Source organism: Peromyscus leucopus, chromosome 8a, assembly GCF_004664715.2.
Source record: "Peromyscus leucopus breed LL Stock chromosome 8a, UCI_PerLeu_2.1, whole genome shotgun sequence".
NCBI classification, from domain to species: Eukaryota; Metazoa; Chordata; class Mammalia; order Rodentia; family Cricetidae; genus Peromyscus; species Peromyscus leucopus.
The window spans coordinates 55,481,838-55,503,004 of record NC_051085.1 but is presented as its reverse complement, the minus strand read 5'-3'; the positions used below and the strand labels follow the sequence as shown (position 1 = coordinate 55,503,004).

Below are 21,167 nucleotides of genomic sequence, written 5' to 3'. Positions count from 1 at the left end.
CATAGTACATGGTCTATGCATAACCTGTATGTGTATATATAATGCAGTTTATGCTGTGTATGTAATATAGATGACACATACATGGTATTGGCGGTTTCTCTGGAGAAGGTTGACAAATACATGAAGAAGGTACAGATGAGAATCCCACGGAAAGTGCAGCTGCCCAGAGGTGCCCAAGTATGATGATATATTGTATATCAAATAAAGTTTGCCTGAGGATCAGAGGACAGAGCCAGCCACTAGATTAAACATAGAGGCCAGGCAGTGGTGACACACACCTTTAATCCTAGCACTCAGGAGGCAAAGATCTATCTGGATCTCTGTGAGTTCAAAGCCACCCTGGACTATATGAGATTGATTCAGTCTAGGAGAGAAAACAGAGCCAGACAGTAGTGGCACACACTTTTAATCCCATTACTTGGGAGTCACGTGCCTTTAATCCCAGCACTTGAGATCTCATGCCTTTGCTACCAGTATTTTGGAAGCACACATGCCATTAATCCCAGCACTAGGAAGGAAATGAAATGGCTGGGCGGAGAAAGGCATAGAAGGTGTGAAGAGACAGGAACTAGAGCCTTTCGGCTGAGGACTCAGGATTTCAGTCGGAAGATTTGTGGAGATAGGATCTCGCCTTCCATTCAGACTGAGGATTTGTTAGTGGTGAGAAGTTTCTCTAGTGGCTTGTTCCTTTATCTCTTTGATCTTTCAGCATTTACCCCAATATCTGGCTCAGAGTTTTGTTTTTTTTTATTGTAAGACAAATTAAAATTCGTGCAACATCTGATGCCCAGTGTGGAACAAGAATTCACGAAAAATCTGCTTGCCTGTGGTTTTGCAGCCACTGGCTCAGGCCAGAGCTACAAGCGGCTGGAGTCTCCATCCAACCTGGGCCAGCGTCCCTACCCTGCTGGCTCAGTTTTTGTTGCAGCCTCTCTTCTGCAAACTCCATAGGTTTTTGAGCTCCAAAACCCACAGGAGCCAGTCACTCTCACACACTTCCCTGTGTAGACAGCTGATTCCACAAGTGCAGGCCCAAGCTCAGGCCCAGGCTCAGGCTTAGACCCAGGCTCAGACCCAGGCTCAGGCCCAGGCTCAGGCCCAGACTCCAACTCCAAACATGCCAGAATGAGATGCTTTTGCACACTCCCCCATGCAGATGGCTGGATCTTTGGCTTCTTTCCTCTCCCAGGCTATTGGGTATTGACCTAGGCCCTCCTGAAGCTTTCCTTTGTCTCTTTCTTTTTTTTTTTTTTTTTTTTTTTTTTTGGTTTTTCGAGACAGGGTTTCTCTGCGTAGCTTTGCGCCTTTCCTGGAGCTCACTTGGTAGCCCAGGCTGGCCTCGAACTCACAGAGATCCGCCTGGCTCTGCCTCCCGAGTGCTGGGATTAAAGGCATGCGCCACCACCGCCCGGCTGTCTCTGTCTTTCTTATCATCTCTTTCTATCTTTCTATCAAAGGATTCTTAGGTTGGAGCTGGTCTCCCACAGACTCCTAGCAGTCTCCCACGTATGGCACCCAACATGGGGCACAAATTCATGAAAAAGCTACACAGCAGTCTCCCACACCCAGAAGCCATGGGGCAGCCCTGCCCTCCATGGCCTTGGGCCACTTGGGATCATAATTCTGCTTCTTGAATGTGAGCAGGACCATCTTTCATTGGCATAGAGGTCAAGAGGTTCCTGAGGGTGGGAACTCTACTCACTGGGAAGTCTGTGGTGAAGGGGATGGAGAGTACCTAAGGCAAACAGCTAGGGACACATGATTGAGTACACACATGGGCAGGTACAGGGCTGCTGTGCAGCCCTCATCATATGGCTGCATCTACAGGAACCCCATCCACTCCAGCTTACAGAGGGCAGGCCTTAGGATGCCACCACAAGCCTCTGCAATTTGCTGTTAGTCTTGAAGGCAGGCATGGATTGAAGTCCAAGGAGACAGCATGACCATGAGTGGTGCAGAGAAGCACCTTGTTCACAGAGTCACTGAGGTAGGGCCCGTGGGGAAGTCACACTGCACTCCTCAGCTCAGCCTGGATCTGCAGAAAGTGGCTCCAGTGTCGACCACTGGAAAGACTGATTTACACAGACACTTCTGCTTTGATTCGGGAAGTAGTTTTCTTTTTAGCCACGACAGACAAAAACCCTTGGCAGTCACATGAACACCAAAATCAAAAAGTCCTTTGTGACTTTCTCACCAGCAATGTGTCAACCATATAAATATCCAAAACCAATTTATTCTGCTACCAGCCAGAGCTTCAAAGGATCTATTGTTAAAGGAAACTGAAATAAAAAATATTGTGGAATTGGGTTTTGCTTAGAGCCTTAATACAAAGAACTTAAGAAGGGGAGTTCATCTCTGTTGTGGCTCAGTGCCCATGTGCTCTTGAGATGGGCCATTTATTTGAAGTCCATGTTGGTTTCTCCTTCAGTTTTTCGTGGATTTACCTTCTCTGTGTAATACATAACGTGGATGTTGCAGAGACTGAGCAAACAGTGTAAACATAACCAAGAGCCAAACAGCTGAGAAGAGAAGGAAGTTGACCTCCTAGCGGTGTGTGTGTGGGGGGGGTGCTGCTCCTAGTGTGTAATTCCAGGAGCTCCAGCCACACATTCAATTGTGTGTCATTTATGCTCTCACACCTTTCTCTCTGTGGTGGTTCAAATGAGAAATGTGCCCTACAGGCTCCAGTATCTGAAACCTGGTTAGCGATGCTGATAAGGAAGGCTTAGATGATGGAGCACAGCTGGAAGAAGTAGGCCCCTGGGGATGGCTCTGAGGGTTTATTGGCTCAGCTAACTCCAGTTCCTTTTTATGTTTCTTGTGTGTGGCTGAAGATGTGATCTCTCAGCTTCTTGCCTTGGCTGCTTCTCTACCTTGGCTCCCATGCCATTGTGGACTCTGCCTCTGAAACCCTAAGCTAAATAAACTCTTCCTTCTGTGCATTTATTTTGGTTGTGGTGTTTTATCACAGCAACAAAAACTGATACACCCTCCAATATTTCCACCTGCTTCATTGATTACCACTGTTGTCCAGTGTAGAAGCTACGTAGCTGCCATCATCTGCCTGTGCCAACAATATTTTATTCAGTGTTCTTACCTAGCCCTCTGAAGTTTATGATATGATTTCTAACTTCTGATGAGTTTAACTATGATGGACTAGACTATACCTCCTGCATCCATAGCTTGAAACCCTGACACTCAGTGTGATGGTATATGAGAGAAGTTATTTGCAGGTGATAGGGTTCTCATGAGGTCGTGAGAGTGGGGTTCCTGTAGAGAGATTAGTGCCCTATAGAAAACAACACCAGGCAGCAAGACCTGTGTGTGTGTGTGTGTGTGTGTGTGTGTGCACGCAGGTGCATTTCTGTCTGTTTGTCACTATCTCTCTCTCTCCACCATGTACAGACAGAGGGAAAAACTGATTATCTATTTATCTATTAGAAGCAAAGAGAGCTCCCACCAAAGCAAGACTGGCATGGCCCTCTGTCTCTCTCTCAAGCATCAATGAGGCTTCATAATCCCAGGCTGCAGAACTTGGGCAGGTGAAGTCAGCCCCACAGGCTTTGCTACAGTGCCAATGCAGTCCAAAATGACCTAAGAAATGAAGAAAGGTGTGATCATAACACTGTCTGAAAGCTGTGTTTCTGTCCTGTGAAGTCAAGTAGAGAAGTGAGCACTCTCAGCAGTGAATGACTTGGCAGCCTCACCTCTGCAAAAAGCACCAGCCTGACCTGGAGGAAGATGTCATGGTCCCCACAAGATGACAGGATGCTCAATGTCTTACCTTGCCCTGCTCACACAGAATGACTGCAAAACACCAGTGTCACCTGCACCCAGTGCTCATGGCGGAAGGCTGTGCATGTGAACACATGGCAGCAGACAGATGTTCCTGCCACTTAGGAATGGTGGTCCAGCTGGTCATGGCTCATGTTTGTAAGTGACATGCACACTGTGTCGTCTGTCGATGGTAATTAATGAGGGACCAAAATTTTATCTGGCTTTGCTTTGGAGATGGAGAGCCACTCAAAAGCCAGGAGCTGAAGTCTCGATCTCTACCACGGTATTTTGGGGTCTGGTGGAGCACTCAGGGAGCGGGGCCCACCGGAGGAATGCATATGCCACTGGGGATAACCATTCAGCATTGCCATTTGTCTTTCCAAGAAGCCACAGGGGAGCCATCCAATGTTAGACCTGAATCTCCAAATGTGCCTTAAATACATCTTTTCTCTTATGAAAAGGCTGTAACACAAAGCTGAGCAATATAATCCTCTGTATTTCACTTAGTATAATTTTCCTGACACATCCATTTGGACATGTTAAAAAAAAAAAGTCACCATGTCTCCAAAGAGATGAAGCAGCATCGTGTGTCTTTCTACACAAACCCCTTTATTCACGGCATCTTTGTGGATATGTGGGTCGTTTTCATTCTTCCATTCAAACAGCAGGATTTTGCTAATAGCCCAGCAGCAGGCTGGCATCAAACTCACTTTGAGGGCTGGGCTGGCCGGGCCTCAAACTAGCAATCCTCCTGCCTCAGCCTCCCAAGAGCTAAGGTGATAGGATCACACCACCAGGCCCTGCCAACAATCTTTGGTGGCCTAACTGGTTGGTTATCAGGCATGTAGAACACAAGCTGTCAACTCTTCCTCACAGGATTCTTAGGTACTTGATGTGGGTTATCACCGCCAAATTCCTGTTCTTTCCTCATGCCAAATTAGGTAATGGCCAGTCCGGTGAGAGAAAGGGAGGGGAGAATTCGGAATTGATGCTGTCTCCTTAGACTCTTCTCTTTATTACAGATGGAGATGTCTCCACTGGAAAGCTCACAGAGTCAAACCCATCACAAGAGCTGTTGAGATGCAGTGTTACAGAAAAGCAGGCTTATCGTGGCCTGGTCCCTGCATGTGCCTGGATGTGTCAAAAGGCCAGAACCATCAGGCAGGCTTGTGATTTCCTGGTGTTAGAGAAAATAATTGAAAAACCAAGCTACCATCTGACATCCCCCCAGCCACCATTGCAGGAAAGTTATTTCATTTTACTTTTAGAAATAACTTTCTTATTATAGGATGCGATAGTACTCAAAAATAATCCCCACAGCTGGGAGGCTGAGGCAGGAAAATCATGAGTTCAAGGCAAACTTGTTCTACAGAAACGTTGCCTCAAAAAAAAAAGGTCATCATATATTTATCATAACAGTGTTTTGTTAATAAAGTTAGAAGTTAGAAGAAGACCATATTCTTATGCAGAAAAGTAAATGGTTTGACATATGTTAATTGACAGAACTTATGATAATGAAAGAACCATGAATATGTAAATTAGAACTGAAGCATATACAGAACCCTGTCCAGGCTCATTGTCAAGATGCTCTGAATTTATTTTTTCTCTTATGAGGAACCATCTCCACCAGGGAGGGCAGCATCAAGCCAGATTGTAGGGAATATCAAAATTCTAATTTTGCAACAACAACAAAAAACCCAACTTATTATTTATGTTATTTATTATTTTCCCAGTATGATTTCAAGTTTAATTCAAAGATAAAATATTTGTTCCAAAGTTAAAGACTTAACAGAAGGCCGTGTAAACCTCTCTGCTGAGTAACACACATGAACTGAATTATCCAGTCCACTTATTATCATTACTAAACACTCAAGCATCCAGAGGCAAGAGGCAGGAAAGAGGCCATTTACATCACATAAAATACATAAGATAGATAAAAATCATGAGGCATTGTTGCTCCACAAAGAAGGAGAGGCTGCCTTCGGGCGATGCCACTCTGTCTGCTGGCAGGCCTCTCCCCTCTGCCGACTCTCAGCCGCTCGTCTTGTCCAAGGCAGCAAACGGAGGCAAGAAGCTGTGTAACAGCTGGGCAGAGATTTGGTGGCGTTCTACCAGCCAGAGCTTGGGAAACTAAAAGCATGAAGCAGAATGTAGCATATCCAGGCTTCCGCCATTTCCCTGTCCTCCTTCCCTCCTCAGGTCCTGAGGCACAATCAGAAGCCCTTGGGATAGCACAGGGACAGAGCTCGAACCCGGACCCAGGGGTCTGAGGAAACCACAGACCAGCTGGCTGCATCAGTCCATCCATCTGGTTTCTGCCTGACTTTGAGTTTACTGAGAAAATGAACTGAGTTCCTAGTCACTGTTACTTCCCTTTATAACCGCCGTTTCTAAGAAACAAAACCCATCCCTGGTCAAGTTCCCTGCTCTACTCTTAGACCTTAGAGGGGTTGCCTGTGCTCCTGGGAGGGTCTGTACTTTGTAGCCTGATAGACTTCTGGGATTTGGATTCAAGTGTCCTGTTAGGAGAAACATCACAACTAGAGGCGAACACATCACACCAACCGTGGAATGCTGTGGGACAGCACAGAATGCCCCTTACACCAGACGCTTCCTAGGAAGGACTCCCCTGTTTGGTTTGCAGTAACACTGAGGTGAGGCATTAAAAAAATCTTTTGGGGGCTTTATGATGAGGCTGAGGGGGTGGAACATCTGCCACAAGCCACCTTGTAGGTCACTGTGCAGCCCACAGCTGCATTCTCCTCACAGTACCCCAGCACACATTCTCTTCTACTCACTGCCTTGGAAAAACAGTGCTTTGTTACTGGACTGTCCTTATATGTACCAAGTGCAGATTGGGGCCCGGGAGTGTGGCTCTACCCTGCATTCCACCCTTACCATGGCTTCCTGGCCTGTGGCATGTACTGACCCACAAGATGGAATTTGCAGCATGGACAGACAATGGGCACTTAAGCAGCTGAGCTCAATATGTCTCAGCACAGACATTAGAGAAGATGCCCCGAGGCACACTCATCGAAAGCATGAGAGCCCAGAGCATCCCAGTGTCCAGTGTGAGCCACAGAGTCAGGTCCAGCAGGCCTCTGATTATTTATGATATGATGCCCTGAAGACACTCTCATCCAATGGAAGAAATCCCAGAGCAGCCCTGTGTCCAGTGTGAGTCACAGAGTCAGGTTCAGCAGGCCTCTGATTATTTATGATATGATGCCCTAAAGACACTCTCATCCAATGGAAGAAATCCCAGAGCAGCCCTGTGTCCAGTGTGGGCCACAGAGTCAAGTCCAGTAGGGTCCTGACTATTTGACTTTCCCACGCACAGAGGCAAGAACAGGAACAAACCAGAGATGCTTCAGCAGCTGTGTTTTCCAGGGAGTTGTTTATAGTACTGCAGAAAAAGAGAGAGAGAGAGAGAGAGAGAGAGAGAGAGAGAGAGAGAGAGAGAGAGAGAGGAAGGAAGGAAGGAAGGAAGGAAGGAAGGAAGGAAGGAAGGAAGGAAGGAAGGAAGGAAGGAAGGAAGGAAGAAAGAAAGAAAGGAAGGAAGGAAGGAAGGAAGGAAGGAAGGAAGGAAGAAAGGAAGAAAGGAAGAAAGAAAGGTGGCTAACATCTTTCTAAAGGGAAGAAATACTAAAAATATCTATGTATCTAATTACTCAAAATGTATTCCAAATTTTGGCCTGTGGGGTAGGTCAAAATACAATAGTATTAGGAAGAAAATCATCTTCTGCTCCTCACCATGATCATTTAGCAGCAGCAACAGCAGCAGCATTATCATCGACATCATCATCATCACCATCACCACCACCATCATGACAGTTACCATCCATCATCATACCATCACCATCATCATCATCACCATCACCACCATCATCATCATAACTATCACCACTACTACCACCATCATTAACATCACCACAATCAAAATCACTATTATCAATGCCAGCATCCTGACTACCCTCACTACCACCATGACATCACCACCACCACCACCACCACCACCACCATCCATTCTTCTGACTTTAGCCTTCATGTGTTTTTACTGGCTTTCTGAAGTAGCTCTGTTGCTTGTACAATTTGGTTTTGTGCTTGGCAGTTAGGATCACATGACTCATGTCTACATCAGTTTCAGCAAGAGCTGAAACATTTCACCTTGATCGTGTAAACAGCTCAGGTGGGTGTGACATTTGTGCAAATGATTTATGAGATGCTTGGTGTTCTTCTGAAAGCCTCCAAGTAGAATGACAAGGAAGCAGGAACACTTTTTCAAACGGAGGGTGGGTGGGGCATTCTAGGGGAGGCATCCAACCCTAAATGTAGCCACTGTGGGCAGAGAGAGAAGCCAGCTGCTGGTTTAGGTTTTCAGTATTAATGCTCTGCAATCAGAACCATGTGTAGCTCCTGCCTCGCCCATGATCTGTCAGCCTCCTGAACATTCTGTCCTCTCGTGCCTTCTTCAGAACCTGGCCTAAACCCTTTCTCTTCTCTGTGCCTTTCTGTCCTGCTCATTCCCTTTCCCTGTGCATGTCACTGGTGCTCAGACTGAGGGTCTTTCAGCTCTGAGTTGGGAGGACCTGAGAGGAGGTAGAGGTACTGGAAGAGGCAGACTGGTGCAGAAAGGACTTGGAGAATTTGAGTGAAATATTGCCGAGTCAACCAGGATGGTGCAGAGCTCTGGATGCTGGGATGGAAGAAGGCACTGTCATGTTCAAGATTCTAGCTGTTTGACTCATGGAACAGCATCAGCTTTAACAAAACAAAGCACATCTCTGTTGCTACTGTCAGCTCTAGAGTGTCTGCGATGGGAGAAGCATGGGGCAGCTGGTATTAATCTGTCCTGGGTCTCTGTCATGCAGTGAAGGAAGAGAAACGTCTAGTGTATCATGCAGGGCCGACTGAGACATCTACAACTATTAACTCATAAGTCCCACCTGCCATGGGGAATGTGCCAACGCTCCTGTCTTAGAGGAGAAAACCTGAGGTTCAGAAAAGTTGAGGAACATGTCCCAAGTCACACAGCCTCAGTGGGCAAAATCAGACCCAAATCTGCTGGGCCAGCACCCACACCTTTGGCTTCCACTAGTGGGCACATCTTAAAGTAAGAAACTATGAAGAGCTGTAGAGATGACTCAGTGGTTAAGAGCACTTGTTCTTACAGAGGAACCAGCTTTAATGCCCAGCTCCTCTATGGCAGCTCATGAGTGTCCATCACTGCAGTTCCAGAAGACCTTATGACCTCTTCCGACCTCTGTGGGCACTGGAGATGTAAGAGGTGCACAGACATACATTCAGACAAAACACTCACACACATAAAATAATCTAAAAATATTTTTAAACAGTAAGCCATCATGAAATGCTGAAAAGAAGACTGATACAGTTTTAGTAGCATATTTAATCTAATAAAAATGATTAAATTCGGGGTTCAGAAATATAAAAGATTATCCAAAACAGTTGGGATCATACTTTTTTTTGTAGACAATATTGACATGCATGTGAGCTGGTCAGATCTTACCTCTACACAGTTCGAATAAGCAAAGGCCTTTTGGAGTGTGTGTGCACATCCACAGACATACACTGAGAGGCTGGGGGCCATGAACAGTCTTCCATATAGAAGCCCATCTGAGAGAATTGTCCCAGCTCTCCCTCATCTGCAATTGTGTCTTGAGAGCAGTGAGTACAGATTGACCTAGAGTCCAGGTCTGAGAATGGCAGCCAACCACACACAGACCAGGCCAGTCTCCCACAGTGTGGGCATCCAGCTCCTAACCTTCATCCCACAAGGGCCTTGGATGAATCCCCTCATAAGTGACTTTCTTAGCTGCCTGTTGTTCAGGACTCTTGGCATGATGTCGTCTAGCTGTGTCTTCCCCAGGATGTGGTCCATGATCTCTGCAGAAGACATTTTTCCCTTCCAGGAGACCCTATGGAGGGCCACAGCAGGATGGAACAGTCACTTGGAAGAGAGGCAGGAGGGCTGGGTGCTGAGCCAGTCTGCCAGCGTTCGGTGTCCTCTCTGAAGGAGGACCCTCTGGTGCTCTGCCCATTCAGCTCCCTGGAGATTAACAGCAGGATTGGCTCAAGCAGAGGCAAAACTCAAGGAGAAGCTTGGAGTGGAGCCTGACGGAACCTAACAGCACAGCCTCAACCAGGGGATACTAGAAGTCACGGCTGTGCTCGAGCTGGTGCCTGTGTGACCAGGGTGTGAGTGACGGGACATCTCTAGACAGAAAAACCTCATGAAACAGGCAACCCCAGACCAGGTGACCATGCATGGGAACTGCATGGCCCTGCAAACTTCTAAGGATAGGATAGTCTTCTGGCTTGTATCAAGAGCACTGGGAACAAGCCAACAGAGACTGCAGGCAGAGGAAAGGGCCAGGGTATAAACCAGGCCCTCCACAGACGGACAAGGGAGTGAACTTGAAATGCATTCAAAACCCATCCCCACCGGCACAGATCTTTAAGGTCAAACAAGGACACATACATTGTATGTGATTAATTTCCCGAAGCCAGCCTTCCATTTTCACAGATCAAAACAGTCTGTTTAAATATCTCATTTCTACAAAGTGAATTTACATTTAAAGTACAAAGTGCAAATACTATATGTTTTTCATTTTTAATAGCTCTTTGGTGAGGGAGATTCCCACATGTCTAGGAACATGCCTTGGATAGTCAGCCATTCATCCTTGTTTTCTGGGCTGGGGGGAAAGAAAAAAAAAAAAAGACAATTTTATGAAGATGTTTGTGTCTTCCCTCTGTGCAGACCAAGGCTTGCTTCCGGAAGTAAACCTACTTGCTATGATGGAACCAGACAAGAAAGGGCAGAGGGGCCTAGAGTTAAGGAGGAGTGGGCACATTGTGTAGGAAGTGCTTTCGTCCCTTGAAATCTTCAGGAAAATACATCATCTGAGAAAACTGCATTGACTTCAAATATTTTAAGTGGCCTGCTAGAACAGGGTAACCTCAGCCTTGCCATCACCAGACGAGCTGGGGCTACAGGCATGTGCCACCAGCTTGGACAGTCATATACCATTTAAAAACTTCCTTTTTATCTTTCCATTTGCTTTTACCTGAGAGGACATGCAGCTTGCATTTGTGTTCATAGTAGGGATCTGTTGCTGTCCTTCACCACACAGACTTTCAAGGGAAGTCATTTACATAAGAAAAAGAAAAGCACCCATCCTTTTTTTTTTTTTTGGTGCAGCAGTTTGTACAAATAGAAAATGGTCTTCTTATTGGATACTGAAAATCCTAAGCTTTAAATTTTTACACTGTCTTTCCTCCCTTCTGATAACACAATGAGTAGGTGAATGACTCCTATACTAAGTTGATGGAAGTTCTGTCTTAATTTGTTACAGATAAAGATAGTCTTTGGATGTGTTTCAGCCATCACTGAAGAAGACCAGAACTACTGGGGAACATGGTCATCCTTGGCGCCCAGAGTGCACAGCTCTGATCCTTGCTGAGCAAGTATGAAGCTGCTTAGAAAAACAAGTCATTTTCTCATTCCCGGCCCGCTGGCCCCACACCATGGCATACAGTAATAATGGCAGGGATTCACCCCATGCATTGGGCTACTATAAGAAAGATGGAGAGACTGTGCTGTGCTATCTTTTTCAGGAATAATGCTGAAGTGGAAGACTTGGTGGGGGGGGGGGCTATTTAAGATTGCATGGCACATGTGTGCCAATAGCTGCCATTAGCTAAAGCAAACAGCCCCCGGGAAGCCTTTGGAGGCAGCTGGGTAATTGCTCTCAGACCTGCCCCCTTTGCAAGTGTAAGTGATTTTCAGTGTGGCTGGAAAAGTTAAAACCATAAACATTTACTAAACAAAGGAGAATGAATTACACGTCTTTCCTAATGAAATGGCTTTCAGTTCCCTCCAAGGTGTGTGCCGGAGGTCCCTACTTAAAACCCACATCACAGGGCAGCCTCAGCCCGGCATCTAACAGGTGCAGCCAAGGCCAACAGCTAACACACCAGAGGCAGAGGGAACACGGTTTGCCTGGCTTTGGGGAAAGAACCCTGGAAAGTGTCCCCACTTAGGCTGTGGCTGGGATGTGGGGACCACAACTGTGCCCTTTAATTGCACATCTAGAAATGTGGCCTCAGAAACACAAATGTTTATTAACACAGCAGGGAACTGAAAATCTCTATGGAAGCCCAACTCCTGCCTCTTCAGGTCTCCAGCGAGTGGGCTGCTTGATGGGCACCGAAGAGCATCTCCTGTCCCAGCCAGCTCCTCAATATATAAGAAACAACTGCAAACATCAGCTTACCTAACCATTTCTGCCACACAGACTCCGAAACCTATCTTTAAATTAACAAATTAATTGAAATTTCAAATAATTTTTTGAAAAAGAGCAGAATCTTTAAATGGAGGACTTAGCAGGTCAGTGGTTGAAGGTAGAATGTGGCAAAAATATTTCTTTGCTCCAAATGCTCTCACATGGAGCTGCCCCAGCTGAGGCCTCTGGTTCCTCTGAAGGTATTAATTATTGCCCCTAGACCTACACGGCCCCAGATTTTTCCTGTAACATATAAGTAAACCAGATACACTCACAGACATACTCACCTGTCGATGAGATGTACTTTCAGCATTTCCTCTGGGGGCTGGGAAGGGAAAAGACATTATTGCTCGTCAAATAGTGCTTTCTTAATGACAGGCTCAACATCATCAGTTGGCAGACCTGGCCAAATGACAACATACCCATAGAGACCCTGAGCCCAGATTTGGAAGAATGGGTTTTTAAATCACCACAGAGACACTCTCTAATGACACCCCAACATTAGAAGAATGCCTTGTTTTATCCCAAGTCTTAAACATGGGTTCACCAACCACAAAGAATGGTCTTCCAAAACTTCCCCAGAAAAGCATGGATTCTGAGCCTCAGCTGCACCCCCACACACATTCTGTTCTTTTAAATATTTTGGTTCGGTATTAAAATTAGAAAACATTAGCTTTGGCTCATTTTACCAAAATCTTCATGTGAAATCAAGGGACTGCGGGACACTAGGGTGCTATCTGCTCTGGGTTTGGAGACTGGGGTCTCCCCTTCCTGTTTCCAGTGGGGCACCCACTCTTGTGGTACACGGACCCTCTACCTCAGGTGCCCCCTGCCTCACTCTGATCTCTGCTCAGAGTTCAGCCTCTCACCTGGCCACAGTCTCTACTTGGCCAGGGTCTGTGGGGTTCTCCAGCCTTCCTTCCTACTTCGTCATGGTCTCCTCTCACCTCTATTTATTCTTTCCTACTCATGGACATTTGCTGTCTGTCCCAGTGGACTTGTCTCATGTCCCTTCTCTCAGCCTATTCACTGTTAGTCCCTAGGTAGCGTTAGATGACCTGTTCCCTAGTGGCCCACAAGTACACATAGGCCAGAACCCCAGATGTTCCTCAGCCCAGACGCTACCTCCAACCACAGAGACTCATGGAAGTTTTAGTAGGTGACTTAAAGGCAGCAAGAAAAACGGAACTCTACTTCCTCATAACTGTAGTCTTGCCCATTCCTTTCCAGGACCAGGAACCCCCTCTCTAGAGCTGCTTTGGAGTCTCCCAATGTCCCATCAATGTTCCTTCCTTGCGGGCCAAGCCTTTGTAACAGCTCTGCTTCCAAACCCTGTCCTGAGTTCATGATTCCCAACAGCCCTTTGTCCTGTGCAGATGACCACCTCATTCCAAGGAACATGTTGACCCCAGATGCCCTCTTGAAGACATCTCAACTGTGATCTGCACCTTGTGGTTTTCTGGAAGGCAAAACATCTCTCTTTCTGTGTCTGTGTCTCCAGTGCATGCCATGGGTACATTACATAACTAAATTAGGGTCCAGGCTAGACTCTTGTCATTGAGAGGTGGTTCTTGCTAACTTCTGGAAAGGTAGATCTTTGCTTTAAAGACGGCTATCTGAATTTCCTTCAGCCAGTTACTGTAATGCTGTGCTGACCACAACCACACAGCTCAGAGGCACCAAGGTGGAAGCTCACCCATGCTCTGCATGTGTTCTCCAGCACATTGATGAAACTGGTCATCAGATCATAGAACTAAATGTCAGAACCCTAGGCTCAATCTATCCTGAGATTCCTCTACTCCTGCTGCATCTGGTGACTTAGGCCAGGCCCCACAGAGAGACGTGTCCAACTGAGAAGCCAGCTAAGCCCACTGGGACAACTCATCTCCTAGAGTTGATGATTTCCCTGCCCTTGACCTGGCCTGAATGGTCCAGTGGAGTCTGTGGATTGTGCTAGCTGGTTATTGCCAATGATTCTGAAATCAGGAGCTGAGGCGTGTTTGAACAGTTAGCCACTGTGATTAGAACAATAACTGGTGTGGCTTCAGAGCTACACTCAGTTCATGTTGCTGAGGCTTGCTGCTCTCCTGACCAGGTGGCAGGCTACTGACTACCGGTGATCATTTCTACATGGGTGACAACAACCAATGGCATACCATGTTTCTCCTATACAACAGACCATGAGGCAACCTGTTAAACCCAGGAAGTAACCCCATAGACATGAACCCCCAAAATGATCCTGTCAGAGTAGTGAGGCAAGACTTACTGTGACGCTTCCTGGTGTTGGCTTTACCCTCCTCTCTGGTGACACCCAAGCAACCCATCAGCTCCTGCACAGTAATGGACTTGTCATTGTTCACATCACAGTATTCCACAAACTTCTTCACACACTTTTTGGGCTTGGATTTCTTTCGCAGGAACCTCTTAAAGGGCTTGATTTCCTTCTTGCCAATATCTCCACTAGCGTTCTTATCCAGCAGCTTGAAGTACCAATGCACGACCCTCTCCTCCAGGGTGTGGCTGGGGTCTGGCTCTGACAGCCTACAAAGGAAAGGACTACGTTAGTCTGAAGTCTGAAGCTGCTGTACCCCATGACTCTGGCTCCCTCCCCCCATGCCTGTGCCTGTCCCAGCTCAGTACCTGATACAGTCGCTTTCAGATACAAGACAGGAACGTCATCTGTAATGGCTCAGCGAGTGTGTTCAGAACTAAGGACATCACAGCACATGTGTGCACCGTTGTTATTCAATTGGTTGAGGCCTTGAAACTAAAGGCCGCTGTCCTGAGACCTGGGCTCCCTTAGGCCAGCAGGTGGGCTCAGTCACCAGCATCCACCAAGGGTATCTGGAACCCCAGAGTTTCCACCTTAATGCAATCATTGCTCTACTGTATATATAAGATATACTTAAATAGAAAAGGTTAGTGGAAGGTGACATCAAAATTCTTAAAGTTGTAACTAGACAGTTTCCTTTGGATATTTTTTAAAGCTGGACATTCTAAGAGGCAGGCTGTAAGTCAGGCTGTAAGTCAGACCTTGAAGCTGTGCGGTGATAACATGTACCTCTCACCTGAGGTGGAGGACCTATGGACTCCACTGTCCACTGGGTTGGATGACCTTTCCTCCATGAGAGTGCAGACATAACAAACAGATGCCAACAGCCTGCTGGGACTGGGCTCCCTGGCACTGTCCTGGGTCAGGCACTTGGGGGGCATGTCAGTCACTTCCACAGTATGAAATATAAAGTTGAAATTTAGGTGACTATGGTGATATTTTATTTGTGCTGAAATGTGATATTTTATTTGTATGTTAATAAATAAAGTTTGCCTGGAGATCACAGGTCATAGCGAGCCATAAACAGAAGTCAGGCGGCAGTAGCCCATGCCCTTAATCCGATCACATGGCAGGCAGAGTCTCTGTGTGTTCAAGGACACAGCCAAGCTGGTGACACACACCTTTAATCCCAGTACCAACCATAGAGACCTGGAGGTCTGTATAGACAGGCAGTGATGAGGAAGTAAGGTGGCTGGGTTAAGAGCCAATGAGAAGGCTGAACAGGAAGGCAATAAAGGCACAGGTTAGACAGGAAGAGGCATTCTTGGGAAGTTATGGTGACGTGGTGAGCTAAGGTTAGTTGGCGGCTATTGCTCTGATCTCTATGGCTTTCACCCCTGTATTTGGTTCTGTGTTTCTTATTTAATAAGACTGTTTAGAAATTCATCTACAATTGTTACCCATTGTGAGGCTCAAACCCACGGCCCTAAGATTAAGAGTCTCTTTCTCTAAAAATGGGATTTAATTCCACAATTACTATGTTGTGATCTTTCGAATACTGAAGCTGCCTTATAGAGGTATAGAAATGTGGCTGTGGGTCTTTAAGAGTTTTGAGGAAACTATTGATGTTATGTATTTGATTGACTCTGAAGGTTTGTATTGTAGCATGAAGAACACGTTTAAATAAAACAAAGTTCTAGCCAGGCAGTGGTGGCACACGCCTTTAATCCCAGCACTCAGGAGGCAGAGACAGGTGGATCTCTGTGAGTTCGAGGCCAGCCTGGGCTACCAAGTGAGTCCCAGGAAAGGCACAAAGCTACACAAAGAAACCCTGTCTCGAAAAACCAAAAGAAAAAAAAATTAAAATAAAATAAAACAAGGTTCTGAATCCAGCATTAATTAAAAAAAAAAAAAAAAAAGAGTCTAGTACTCTACCAACTGAGCTAGCCGGGCAGTTTTAATTAATATAAGCTTCTGAGTGATTATTTTATAAGCAGCTGCGGGGTCCATGGAGCTGGGCAGGACCGGAGAAAACTTCAACTACAAGTGACTTCTTTGCTTTAGCTTATTATGCAATTGTGACATTTCGCCTTGGTATTGACTTCTCCCCTTATGCCTTCTTTAGCAAAATAACTGCTTTTTGCTAAGGAGACTTCATGCATGAGACAGCCAGGAGCTTGCTGTGAGGGTGGGATAGAAACCAGCATTTTCAGGAAGACAAAAACACCGCAATAAAATCTCTTTTAAAAATACCACCAGAGCTTGTGAACACATGGGGTTGAGTTTAAGTGCTGTAGTGCCACAGCTGTTCCCCTGGAGAACTCTGTCACCCTGTGCCATGAGGCGGAGGGGCACAGGCTCTATGGGTTTTAACAACACTGCAGCCTTGGTGTATCTACAGTGTGCACAAGGAAAGCATCTGTCTCTAGGGCAGAGCTGTATCTGTGGGATCAGTGCCCCTTAGTTGTGCACTTGAACTTGGATAAGAAGAGAAGCCTCATGTGCAATGTAAGATTCAACAATAAATCAGTCACAGCACTCAAGAGGCAGAGACAGGCAGATCTCTGAGTCTGAGGCCAGCCTGGTCTACAGAGTGAATTCCAGGACAGCCAAGGCTATACAGAGAAACCCTGTCTTGAAAACAAAATTTTTTTAAAAAAAAATTTTTTTAGTTGCAGAATTCCAAAGTATTTAAAACCCAATAGGTAACTCTCAGACTCAATTTCAACCTATATATCCACCCAAAGCAAGTGCATTCATCTTCTCAGCCCTGCCGGGACCCCAGGAGCCCCTGAAAATGAAGAGTGGGGGCTGTTCCCAAGTGCCTCCCTGGTCTAGAGGGGCTCCTTTCTTTAGACCTAAGTACATCCTAGTGAACTGCCTGGTTTCTCTTGGCCACTGGCCAGAAATCCTTTAGCTTTCCAAATTTCTTCAAATTCCTGGGCTTCTGGCCAGCATATTGCTCTGCAGTAAGACACAACATACCTGCCAGAGGAGGAAGAAGGGTCAGAAACAGCATGAACCATGTCTGTAGAGAGTGCATCCAGGATACTTGTCAGAAACTCGTGCTTTTTGGCACCAGGACAACCTAAAAAAAAAATGCACATTTTTTTTCTCTGTTAGTGGAATTCATAAAGTATAACAGATTTTTTTTCAGTGCAACAAAAAAAAGATGTAGTATTCAAAAATTAGTATGTTAGATTGCTTCCTATGAATGAGCTGATGTGATGCCCGCACTTGGTCCTGGACAGCTTGTATAACACTGTGCTACTGGTGCTCCTCTGCAAATGCAGGCACTTGGTCATTCATAGGTGTGGAGCTTGACTCACAGCAACTATTAACCATGTCACCTGGCATTTGTTCAATTATGACATGAGACTAAGATCCTCAGGTTTTGGCCCCTGGTTGATCTTCAAAGCCACAATGCAAGGCATGTATGGGTATCCCTTTGTTACATGAGACACTTGAAAACGTCAGGAGACACCAAGTTCTCCCAACTGGGATCCCCATAGGGAGATCTAACCCCGGGTAGTGAGTCCAGAAGCTGTCAGTCAACCACCACAAGTTTCTGGAAACACCACATCTGGGTAGAAGCAATACAAGGAAGATGTCTGATTGCCTCCTGAGGGGCAGATCCACTCCTGAACATATCAAGGATCTAGGGAGTTCACACCCTTGAGCCCCAGATCTGATTATGGAGGGTTACTGGGCCCAGGAGTAAATCACTAATTCCTCTTTCTAAAGCTCAATTTTCCACAGAGCCTTTTACATGTATGGTAGCTCTTCTTCACCTACTTCCCTCTACTCAGTCCCACTTGGGGTTACCTGGACTCTTCTCTATCAAGTCTGAGATACTTTCTCCACCCTGAGTTTTGGCAGCTACTCAGAGACTGGCATGCTGGCGTGGTTAAAGACGCTCTGGTTTCATGGTTTTCCTTTTGGACACCTGGGCTTTTGTTACTATGATTCAAGTCAATGCTAGCTGCCAATGGCAAGGATCTATGGAGGTATGTTTCGACTTATTAAACATTGTAGCAGAAAACAGATGTGAGTCTTTCATAGAGTGTGTGGAATTGAGACTGGAAAGACTGTGTATCTCTTCTGTGCTCAATTAAAAGAATGGATTGTGGATCTATAGGAAAAGCCACTGGGCAAAGGTCTCTGAGAAAATGCCCTGTATCCCCTGAGTCACTCCCCAGGAAGGAAACAGAAGCCTGAGGTGACAGAGGTTGTGGGTGGAAGCCATCCCTGCTGGACAACTAGAGATGACACAGGCATTGATGAAGTGAGAAAAAGAGGACAGAGAAGATGGAACAGGCCCATCTGATGATGCTTCCTAAGCATCAGACTTACACCCAGCTGATCCAAGATAACTATGAGGAAGGAGACATCCTGAGGGAGCGTAGGGGACCTGTGAAAAACTATGGGATGCTCCCATGAGCTCCTATTGCTTATTCTCAAGAGATTCAGAGGGTAATATGGAGAAGGTAGCCACTGGTCACATCTGCTCAGAGAATGTCCACTGAGGACCTGTGGAGAAGCAGGGATCTGGTCACAGTCAACTCAAGCAAGGTCCTTGCTTGGGATGGATGCCTGGGTATGAAGTCCTTATTTCATTTTGCCAGAGGTAACTGAGAATTGTTTACTTTAGACTCTGACACCTATGGATGTTACACTTTTAGGGCTATCAACAAATGGAAAAGGAACACTGTGTCATCTCCAAAGAGGGGAGAATGAAGGAGAATTGATGGGACCAGTCTAAATGAGGACTCTGGAAGCCACTCACAGGCAATCTGGGTTGGGAGAGTGAAGGGAGTATCTACTGAACATGGATGCTCCCATGTAATAGGGGAGATGTGAGAAAAAGACCCAGAGGAAGGGCCAGAACTGTCTGAAGGCCATGTCTGACACCCCCCCCTGCCCCCGGGTTTGCACTGCCTTCATCACCAAGCACCTTGAGCTGACTTGCTCCATGACAGAATCTGAGAGCCCTTTGTCCCCCACCAGAGAGCCCAGGGCAACACTGCCCCTGTGATACATGGACTGTAGCATCCAAGTATTTCCAAGGGCCGAGAAAAACAGATGTGAGACTGAGGTGGTGGTCAGAAGAGAAGCTAAAGCAACCCATTGCTCTTGAAGGTGATTCCTTCAAGACAGGTATATGAAATGTCGCTGCATCATGGTGCTGAAAATGTACCACCAGGGAGACGCAATGTGGCAAACATCCAAGACACTGGCCTAGCTTGAGGTAAAAGGGCCATGACCCCACATGGCCTCACAGTGGCCTGGTGTTGTAGACAGAAGCCCATGAGCTCTACAGATACCAGTTCCCATCGATACAATCGTAACCTGTTCATTTAGCTCATGAACAGTGATCTCTAGGGTTCCTCCGCAACATTAGGTCTCCATCCAGACACAGGCTGACAGGAAAGGTTAGACTCAGTGGGCAATGTTTCATGCCTCCAATTTCTCCTCTTGACCAGCTGCCTGTCTTGGGGATGGATGGCTTCCAGGAATGCTGGTGTTCCAGGGTGAGTGTCAGGATTAGGCATGTAGGTCTTGATGTAACAGGAAAGTCACTTTACTTAGAGATACTTCTGCGAGAAGGATGTTCTCCAAGGCAGAATTGAGTTCAGAAGTCACTTCTCCAGAACAGCTCATAGTCAATGCCTTAAAAAAAATTGCTTTTTTTTTTAATCTTTCAAAAATAAATGTGTTCTGTACTCTCTATGAAACACTCTCATTTTAAAAAACAGACTTCTTTTATTTAAAAACTACTGATTTCAGTAATTTTGCTTATGCTTATGATTTTTTTCCAGCATGAATTTGTACATGTTCATGATGACTCCCTTGATTGTGGGCAAGCCTCCTCTACAGATCATCACAGTGAATTTACACTTCCTCCCAGTGACCTACATGGCATGCCTGGCCACCGCAAGGAAACCCCATGCAGAGGCAATGCAGGCAAAGAGCAGTTTATAGAGAGAAGAGGTTTTATGATCCTAACCTGGGTCCATACCCAAACTGGCCAGGCACAACAAAGGTGCTAACACCATGGCAACAAAACACCGTGAGATTGAGGCCAGCCACTGGGGTAAGAAGCCAGGCATTAAGCTGCTCGATGTCAGAGACCTCATGGGTCTAATGTATCTGGTTGATGACATATTTTGCATTTTGAGTTCAATGATTCTTGCTGAGCTTAGAAAACCTATTTTTAAATTGTAGCATTGCTACCAATTGAGCTGGACATACAGCTAAAATGTCCCTCTCTGCAGTGACTTCTCAATGAGGAACAGGTATGGTGCTGTTTTCTTTAAGCCTAGAGTTTCCTTGAGCATTCTTGAATAAGCACTTCTAAGGACTAAGGGGTCTGGGGCATGGTGGTAGTGTGGTGTTAGCAGAGGTCAGGTCATAGCACCCAGCTCATGGCACAAAGTGTTACACTTGCTGTGTGAACCCACTTCAACACACAGGTTCTCCAAACCACCATGGCAGCCTTAGGCACTCTGCAAAATTGATGAAACCATTCATACTGAGAAAGACAGATACATAAAGACACAAAGAAATAGAGACACGACTCTTAACACCAGCTTAGTGGAAAGCTGAAAGCAGATGGTCTAGGAAACTATGACCAGACTGAATTGGAGGAGGCCAATGTACAGACCCTGTGACTGAACAAGGATCAAGACCCCTTGATTCTCCTCACTGCTCCTAGGCCCACAGTGATGGGAATGAGAGACCAGATTTACCCTCCCTTGGGCAACTATCCTAGTGTGTATATGGTGGGAGTAGAGAGAAGTCCTCACATGACTTCA

General features: G+C 46.1%; 1 protein-coding gene across 2 annotated transcripts in view; it reads right to left on the bottom strand.

Moving 5' to 3' along the window:
• Nucleotides 1-9,164: 9,164 nt before the first annotated feature.
• The window catches only part of Smoc2 (SPARC related modular calcium binding 2), a 132,260-nt gene continuing 120,257 nt past the window's right edge, over nt 9,165-21,167 (bottom strand). For both annotated transcript variants that reach the window (XM_037200505.1, XM_028866604.2), the window contains exons 10-13: nt 17,338-17,440; nt 14,347-14,621; nt 12,368-12,405; nt 9,165-10,490 (exon numbers count right to left, since the gene is read on the bottom strand). In XM_037200505.1, coding sequence (XP_037056400.1) covers nt 10,473-10,490; nt 12,368-12,405; nt 14,347-14,621; nt 17,338-17,440 — 434 coding nt within the window. In that variant the 3' untranslated portion in view covers nt 9,165-10,472. The remainder of the gene's footprint in view (nt 10,491-12,367; nt 12,406-14,346; nt 14,622-17,337; nt 17,441-21,167) is intronic.